Genomic DNA, 9,295 nt, shown 5'->3' on the forward strand with positions numbered 1-9,295 from the left:
TGTTGGCTCCCAGTTCCCTGACACCTCAAGTTTTCATCATTGTGTTCAAATCCCTTCATTGCCTTGCCCCTCCCTGTAACCTTCTCCAGCCCTGCAACCTTGTGCGCTCTGCATTCCTCTAACTCTGGTGTATTGTGCATCCCGAATTCCCTTTGCCCCACCACTGGAGGTTGTGCCTTCAGCCATCTAGGCCCTAAACTCTGGAAATCCCTCCCTACACCTCTCTGCCTCCATCTTTTTGACCAAACTTTCAGTCACCCTTCTTAATTTCTCCTTCGGCTTCGTGGTGAGTTTTGTCTGATTACGCTTATGTGAGTACCTTGGGACATTTTCTACGCTAAAGGCACTATATAAATGCAAATAGTTGTTGTGGTACATCATGAGTGGGGTGTCCCAAGGTTCAGTGCTGATTAACGATTAAATGAAAATTGCAGATAACATGAAACTTTGTGGAAGTGCCACTAAATTGAAAGAGGGAACAAGACTACAAATGGATTCGGATAGATTGGGGAAATGAGCCCCAAGACTGGCAAATGGCATTCAATATAGACAAGTCTGCAGTCATGCACATAGGCACTAATAACAAAGGCATGGCACAAAACATATGAGTGGACGCTGATGAAAGGTAAATGAGAGGAAGATAGATCGGGGAATGATCACTGCTGCCTTAAGGTTACAAGCTCAGTGTCAGGAAAACACAGCCAAATCAAATGACTGGAGTCAAGTGTTCAAGGTTGTGGTATTACCTCATTTTGAATACTGAGTCGAGTTTTGGTCCCCCCCCCACTTCAGGAAATAAGTTGCAACTCTGGTGAAGAGGGGCAATAAGGATGATGCCTGTCTCGAGATCATTGAGCTATAAAGATATACTTGGGAGACTTAGACTGCAATGAGTTCTAAGTATTTATTAAAGGCATGGACATCATGGAAGTAAATAGTATGTAAAACGAGGAGCCAGTCATACCAGATGAGGAAGCAGAAGGTAAGGTTGGGGATGTCCAAAGGTTTTACTTTTCCCAGAGGGTGATCAATCTGTGGAACAAGATTCTATAGGAGATGGTAGAGATCAATTCCTGGCAGTCTATTACAAATTGGAGGTCTATCGTAGATACCTTCTCCAGTTCAGTGGTATCAGTTGTTCCTGTTAAATGATTTGAGCATCTTACTTTTATGGGTGTTCGCTTACACTGCTCTATATCTTACACTCCTATTGTATAACAATAGTACCCCCTTGTAACTCAAACCAGATGTGTGTGTCTTGATAACAGATCTTTAAGCTGTATAATTTCAAAGTGAGTGAACATACTGAGTTGCAGTAATAATCAGATTCCCTTAGTTAAATCAGTACAACGTATCTTTGTATAATCTAATATTGAAAATAATGAGTGGTTTAAAGAGTTTAAAGGTATTGGACCTGCAAGTGGTGCTGTAAGTACAATGCTACCCGACCAAGGATTGAAACTCAGGACAGAACTAACATTACATGATAGGCCCTCACTACACACAGAAATCCAAAGCATCAGCTTTTTATGCAGTAATTGCACAACCAAGAATCCATGACTTTTCCAAGTGAGAACAAACACTGGACAACTGAGAAAGATTTCCTCATCTCCCCCCACCCCTTTTGCTGGGCAAGATTTCCCCTCGCAGGCTACATCTGCCCCATTTCATATTTTACAATAGCCCCTGACTGTATTACCTATCCAGAGAAACCCTCCACATGGGCTGTATTTCCCCCCTCCCCCCAATAATTGGTTGTTCCAAGCCTTAGTTCCCCTACCCCCAATGATCTGAATCCCCCCTCCTCAGCATTCCTTTCCTCATCCCCCTGTCCCTACTGGTGATCTCCTCCTCCTTCCTTCCTCCGTCCTATTGGTTCAATTATTCCCCACCCTCTAAACTCTACCTGAAAAATTCAAATTGGTCTTGACTATGTGTACAACACGATAGATCACCAATTAGTAATACAAAATAATGAAGGTTACCCCTTCCCACCTCAGCAATTCATTTGGATTGACTTAAACAAGATGAATTCCAACTACACTCTCTTGCATTCCAATTATCCTGCAGCCTTTGCTACCCAACTACCTTGCAGCATTCCGTTTCAAAAACCTGACTGCCCATGTCCGAGTTGTATCTCCTACTCACAGCTAGAAAAGGATCAAAGGCGTCCCAACACAATGAGTGCAACATAGTTTTAGATTGCTGAAATAGTTTAACAAATTGCTTATTTATAGGCTATAGGGAAATGTAACTAGCTCATTAGCATCTTGTCTACCTATCATTTCAAAAAAAGTGAATACACTATGTTTTTTTTTAAAAAAAGTAATTCTTTCCTCCTCCCCCACCACCATTCTATTCTGTGGAGAAATGACTGAAACAGGACAGTCCTTTAAAAAGGCATCAGGCAGATTTCTGGAAAATGTGGTCACAGCACATAGAAGGGAAGAGTAAATTATTCTGGAAAATAGTACATGGGTCAGACACCCCCTGGAACTTGTCTTTGTGGGGTCAGAGAGGACTTTTGAAGACTCCTGAGTTGGCTACAGGTCTCTAGTGTTTGCCTCTCTCAGGAGATGGTTGAAGAACTGGTTGATCCACAGGCATGAAATCAACCAAAAGATGGGACCAGCACATATGGCCTTTTCTCATTCTGGATATATCAAGTTATTCCAAAAATTGCCCTCTTAATTTTCTACTTTTAGAAAAAAAAATCATGCAAAAATAATGCAATGAACAAAGCATCTTAGTGGTCATTAACCATTTCTCTGATAAAAGTAAAATACAGCATCAAGCAACAGGTAATCACTCAACTGACGCTAAACTGTTTAGTTTCCATTACCTGGTAGCATTCACAGTTGCTGTCACAATTGTTTAGAATTATCACCTGATTAAGATCTCAGTGCTTACTGCCCATTGGTTGAATTTCCTAAGGCACTAAACATCAACCTAACAAGTTTCCCCATTCCATAATTATATGAAAATAATTATCCAGATATCAAAAAATGCAGCTCCACAGACTTTGACAGCAGAATTCATCAATATTGTGTTATTTTGTTAAAAAGTGAAAATGGCTGTTGAGAAACTTTTTTTTAAAAAAATCTCCAGTAGAATAGCATTTATGTACCCTGCCAGGCCACCATTTGGAACATAGTCAGGCTGAGCAACTGAATGCTTGGGCATGCCTGTGATTTAAAAGGTAGTTACCAAGTAGTACATGAAAAACTGAAGGGATGCAGTTGGCTCACAATTAGATCCATCACTTTGTTTGATTGATCATAAAAGCAGCCTACAATGGCTTTTTTGTCAAGCATCTTCTGGAGGAATAAGTATACTTCTAGAACAATGTTATGATCCTTCAATAATCTTACATTCTTCGAAAAAGAATTTAGTAGCACATTATTTTCAAATTACTTCCTTCTGCAATCTGAAAATATAAATTTGAAAAAATTTTCACTTCTTTAGAGAAACATTTCGTTTGAGTCCAGAGCTGCGGCCACTGAAGACCCTGACATATTGCAACAGATGACAGCAAGCTATGCCTCCCAGTGGATGTCACCCTGCGTATGGTGGCACTTGACCTTTCCCTTCCTAGATGCCAATACTGCTTGATTGCTCATTTTTTTCCCAGAGGCAGGCTTGTACATTTTGATGTGAATCTATATGTTTTGAAGTTAAAACAGAAGTACTTTGTCTTATGATGCCATTTTCTTAAAAAAAACTCCTAGATGATCACATTTCTGCCACACAACCATTTATTTTAAAATACAATGATAAATGGCTTCAAAAAGTTTTCTCTGAATGAAGTTAACATGCTCATCAGATAACTAGGATTTTGATCCTTATCCCAAAATTACTGCTAGGAATCTTGGTGTGTTCCATACTTTCAGATTGCAACTTTGTGTTATTGCTGCATCTTACGCTGTTTCCCAGTTAAATTCAAACAGTGGCACCCACAAAGTTTAGCAACAGCAGCTGTAGTAGGTGACAATGCATACCACTATATGTGCCACATGTTCAGGGAAAAATAAATATTCTCCCATGCAATTCTTGACACCCTTTTCCTACCACAAGATAAGTGCTTTTTTTTAAATTCTGAAAAGTCTCTATCCCAAAATGTTTGTCCATTTTTTTTCTTTTTTAGATACTGAATTCTGCCACACTATTTCCTTTTATAGATCCTTTCAAAAAAAAATGACAAGTTATAGTTTTACGCCCTGATTTCATCCTAACATTTGCATGGGGGGGGGGGGGGGGAAGAAAGCTGGTGGTTTGTCCTCCCACTTGAGTAATTTTGATAGTGAAAATGGCTGTTGAAGTAAAATGCAAACTCAAATCAACTTGTTTTTTTAAAAAAAAGCTTAGAACTACAATCCTTATTTCATTTTGAAAAAAATTGATCGAATGAATTTGCTCTTCACTTTAGCAGCAATTTTCACATTGTCAAATAAATTATCACTAGACTGCCTGATTAACCCAATTTAAAACCAGATGTCAATTTTCAATAAGCATAAAATTGCCATATCATTCTCCCCTTACTTTGGATGTTTTAAGAAATTGTTTTCTGAAGTTTACACCAGATCCAATCTGTACTTTCCTGTGACACTGTTGCACATATTCATTTATCAACATTCTTAACCTATACCAATGAATTAAAACTGGCAAAACACATTTTCATTATGGCAATACAACTCCCACAATTTATAACATTAATTTCTAAAATAATTAATTAGTTGTTCAGTTTAACATTATCATGCATTAAGGAATTTAAGGTCTTAAACTTTACACTTACCACCTGATATTGGGTATTTTTTTAAATGATTATAAATGTTGTACTTTAGTCTTTGTGATGAGTTTTATTCAACTTTCTCAATCTACAAAACAATGCAAGAAGCCACCATGGTCCTCTTAACAGAATACATCCATAGATAATAAAAATGAGTTCTAGAATCAAAGATTCAGTCTACAAAAAATATATATATATTTCTATAGCTATGGGCAGCTACTCACCTACCCAAGCCAACCCCCCACATTTTAGGCTAAATTTAATAGGTCACAAGAATCACTCATTTCGGTTAATGGCGCACCTTTCTCTACAGATCTTACTAATTCTAAATAACTGTCCCCATTTATATGTACAGTATAAATTATCAGTGACTCAATTGTGCTCAAAGAACTCATCTCTAATAAGAGTTTATGCTTAGAATACCTCATTATTTTTACATAGTACAGCAAATTGTAAAATATCATAAGACTCCTTCCAAAACTTTACTGCGTTTTCCACTTCTAATTAAATATTTTTCTGCACTGCAATATTTGTACAAAAAGGGACTGACATTATAAATTGAAATGGTCGCATGTTGTATTAACCATTCCGGTGGTCGTCTAATGCTTGTAATTTAACCGTTATTGTTGGTCTAGGCTTGCAAATGGATACTTACAAGTGAGGAAAGGGTCGGTAACAACATCTTGAACAGACTGCATAGCAAAACTGAGCCAAGCACTAACAACCACGCACAGCTCTCCGCCATGTTGAAGTTTCCTATCATAACCCCACCCCAAAAGACCACGACAACAGCGGTAAATGGAGTTAAGCTACAGCCATTCCTCTAAATGAAACCCCAATTTGAGGGACTATTCCTTTTCAATATACTATTTGCGCAAAGACACGGTAAAATAACTGCACAAGTGGATGGAATGCAATTGATTTAATGCACACACATTGGAAATAAACAACAAAAAAAAAAGAAACAAAAACATTTCATGGTCCCTTTGTTAAGCAGTAAACCATGTGAGAGCACAGCTCCAATCAGCAAGGTCCTCAGAATCTCGGCACGTTCGGGTCCACCAAACTTGAAACGGGTCGAGGGGGCGGGGCGAGCAAGGACGACACCTTGATTGACACTTTCGGCGCGCCACACAGATCGCTCGTTATGGTTTGAATACATGATAATAAGCGGCCTCAGCCAATCTGCGCCAGATATACATCATCATGTTAGGTAACACTCAGTAAAGGAACGAATCTGGTTCGAACTAGTTCGTTTGGCAGTATTAACGTACCATAGTTGTATTGTAACAAGGTAGTTGAATACGATTCGGGGTCTGCATAAGTTGATGTTTAAGGAGTGCAATCTGTTTGCATTCTAGTTTTTTCCCCCCTAATTTTAATTTTTCAATTATAAAAAAAAACCTCAAAACATGCCTAAGAAGGCGGTGAGTAGTTTTAATTTCGTTTTTGGGGGAGGAGGGAATAAGTGGATTAAAAGGAGGGGGGGAATATATTATGTGTAATTTTTATCCAGAATTCTGCAATGTTCGATCAAGAAATTTGATTAAATAATGCACTGGAAAAAAATCTTGTTGTTGCGGAGTAAAAAAAAATCGAATTGTTTCTGGGGTTTTTTAACTAGCGAAATCCCATTGCAGAAGCAGGCTAGAAAAAAAATGCGCTTCCATCAATGAGGACCCACTATCTGTCCCTTAATTACTTTTTTGTGCAAGGTCAAAACCTTTCCAGTAAATGTCTTAACAAACGAAGGTTCTGTATTATTTACCCCCTTTCCCCCCCCCAAAAAAAAATTGCAAAGTAATTTTTGTTAATTTTTTTTTCTTTCCCCACACCCCTTTTTTTTTAGGCGGGCTTTTCCCGCAGACAAAGGGGTATTGCCATGTTTCTTTTAGGCTGTCGCTGCTCCTCTGCAAATTGCGAGCTCCATTCAGAATCTCGAATGTTCTGTAACCATTTGGAGGGGAGAAAATGCAACACGGAGTTCTGAAGTTCGTCCAGCAGGTTACAAATAGGCGGGAAGGATTTACTTTACGTCCCTTGCTGCGCCCTGCATCCTCCCTCCCCCTACGTGTCTCTTTCACAGATCTTACGGGCTCCGCACTGTTTGCAAACACTTAGCAGTACCATCCTTGTCCTGAAGGCTTTCTCCCTCTTCCCCCTTCCTCAGTGACGTTGTTGTTGCGCTATTAAATTATTATTTTTTTTAAACGGATGTACCTTTTATTTAACAGGCCTCTGATGCAGTAATAGACAAGGTAAGATGCATTTTGGTTTTTTTTTTGCGGGGAAGATTGGCATATTGTTTTAGCCCAGTCGCTTGGTAGTTTGAGCTAAGAACCACAAAAGTCGTCTGTACCTTGCCTTATACTGCAGTTGTGCGACAGGTTTGATGTTTTTTGGAACATTATGTGGAAAGGAGAGCTAATTACCTACACACTAAATACGTAGTTAAAACTTTTAAAAAAGCGATCTAACCACCTAGTCTTTCGAACATCAAAAACATAAGTTTAATGGAAAAGTTTGAAATTCGGTTTCATGTCAAAACAATGTGATTGCTCCCAGTTTGTTTCAGTGAAGATGTATTGCATTTTTTGCACATGTGCAGCATTAATGCCCTGTTTGTCATCTGGAAAGCAAAACAGCTCAGAATCAACCCTTGTTGGATGGCCCCAGTTTGGTTTCTGCATTTCCTCCTGGGTGAATTGTCAGCTTTTAAGATGCTAAGCGTAGTTAGAGATGCTTGTGTTGAAGTGCATGTGAAATACTTTAAAGGATTTTGTAAGCTTATGAGGAGGGCATTGTTTTGTAAACTTACTAAATCATTTGGTTTTTTTTCTTTTATAGTCCCGATCGGTATGCTACATGCAATTGAGGAAGGTAAGGTGTGAAGCAAGTGTACTTTTTTGTTCAGGTACAGTTTCTTTTTAAATGGCTGATTTTCATATCTACTTTCTCAGAGACCTACACAACCATCCAATGAGAACCCAAAAAAGAAACCGGCTGCACAAGTGAGTTTTACTTTTTATTTTAAATTCTGAAATTTTATTTTTTTCCTCAAACATACCATAGACTTGCTTTTCTTCCATAGAAAAAAGCCAAGACCCGAGTGGCAAAAGCAAACCCCCCACAGGCTAACCAAGAAGCCATTGATGATTCTGTACCCTCAGAAAATGGTGAACGGAAAAACAACGAGGTAAATTAAATTAATCAAAATGATTATGTGACTTTTTATTTATTTTGGATATTAATACAAATTCATATTTTGCAGGCACCCGCTGCTGGAGAGAACGAAGCCAAGTCAGAATAACATCTGTCTTGCCCCTTTATGATTGGTCGATGTACCTCTTGTACAATTCAGAGGAATATTTTTATCAACTATTTTGTAAATGCAAGGTTTTAGTAGTTCAATAATAGGCAACACATTTTGAAATAGGAGGGAATCCCAGCACATCTACACCTCTTTTCTCCACCCCCCCCCCCAATTTTACATCTAAAGATGTTAATGTCTGTAAATGTTAATTTTTTTATATTAAATAAAAAAAGAATTGTGCACTTGGATGTTACAGGGATTTTACCATTAAATCCACAAACACACTATTGAGATATATTAGTGAGTTTGAAGGCTTTGAAAGTCACTTTTTAATCTAAATATATTGTAACATTCCATGGGCAAGGGTGGGGACAGTTTGTTATCCTGACTGTCATGGACATTTAAGGGAAAAAGTTTTAATTTTGGCGCTTTTTTTTGAAAAGATTTTAGAAGCATTTGTATGTTAAACAACCTAAATGTTAGGTAACTTGTGTGCCCATTGTTGAAATTTTAATAGATAACTTTGCCTAATAAAACCTGCTTTAGTCACGGACTTCCCTCTTAATAATCTGTGGCAATGTTGTCTTGACTATATCTGTGATAGTGTTTCTTGGATTTCTTTTTTCTTTTGTGAAACTGCTGTGAATGTGTTCAGTATGATAGTTTTGGGGGTTTATAGTGTGACTTATCAGCAGTGTGAATAGGTGAAGTTGCCTGCAGAGAAAACTGACCACCATGGGTGCATAACAGGAGTGTTATACATATTTGGTAGATGTTTCTGTCTCATAGTTACTGACATTCTGTTTTCAAAAACATCATGCTGAAAAGTCACTGGAACTTTAGAATTATGGTATTAACATTTAATTACATGTATTGGAGGCATACAGTTTCTATTTCAGTACAGGTTCTGTGTAGGATTGTACAGACTGTTCATAGCTGTATCTGTAACGGTGAATTTAAAAAAAAATCAATAAAATACATGGCTTAAATGTGGACTTTGGATTTTTATGTTACAGAAATGGGCTGATTTTTTTTCAAAAAATTAAGAGCATGGAGTGCTAAATTGGACCGTGTAGAGCCATTGTTATGATGCCTCTCAAACATTCAAGATGGCATCTTGGCTGCACATGCAAGTTTTCCCGCATGATGTGCACCAGATGCCATCTTGGTATAGGAGTTAGTGCACGCACAAATAC

At 38.1% G+C, this 9,295-nt stretch overlaps 2 protein-coding genes across 3 annotated transcripts in view; one reads left to right on the forward strand and one right to left on the reverse strand.

The window, feature by feature from the left end:
- Positions 1 to 5,549, reverse strand: part of get1 (guided entry of tail-anchored proteins factor 1) — a 52,230-nt gene extending 46,681 nt beyond the window's left edge. For both annotated transcript variants that reach the window (XM_067993291.1, XM_067993290.1), the window contains exon 1: positions 5,442 to 5,549. In XM_067993291.1, coding sequence (XP_067849392.1) covers positions 5,442 to 5,549 — 108 coding nt within the window. The remainder of the gene's footprint in view (positions 1 to 5,441) is intronic.
- Positions 5,550 to 6,016: 467 nt separating this feature from the next.
- LOC137327009 (non-histone chromosomal protein HMG-14-like) lies at positions 6,017 to 9,088 on the forward strand. Its single transcript, XM_067992389.1, has 6 exons — positions 6,017 to 6,213; positions 7,021 to 7,044; positions 7,634 to 7,666; positions 7,747 to 7,797; positions 7,878 to 7,982; positions 8,058 to 9,088. The coding sequence occupies exons 1-6, from the start codon at positions 6,199 to 6,201 to the stop codon at positions 8,094 to 8,096; spliced, it is 267 nt and encodes an 88-aa protein (XP_067848490.1). The 5' UTR covers positions 6,017 to 6,198; the 3' UTR covers positions 8,097 to 9,088.
- The last annotated feature ends 207 nt before the right edge of the window (positions 9,089 to 9,295 follow it).

This window comes from Heptranchias perlo, chromosome 11, assembly GCF_035084215.1.
Source record: "Heptranchias perlo isolate sHepPer1 chromosome 11, sHepPer1.hap1, whole genome shotgun sequence".
Lineage (NCBI taxonomy): Eukaryota > Metazoa > Chordata > Chondrichthyes > Hexanchiformes > Hexanchidae > Heptranchias > Heptranchias perlo.

Excerpts from the sequence above, each read along its gene's own strand:
- LOC137327009 (XM_067992389.1), top strand. Across the intron at positions 7,667-7,746 it reads GCTACATGCAATTGAGGAAG|AGACCTACACAACCATCCAA; the intron begins GTAAGGTGTGAA and ends CTACTTTCTCAG. Across the intron at positions 7,798-7,877 it reads AAAAGAAACCGGCTGCACAA|AAAAAAGCCAAGACCCGAGT; the intron begins GTGAGTTTTACT and ends TTTCTTCCATAG.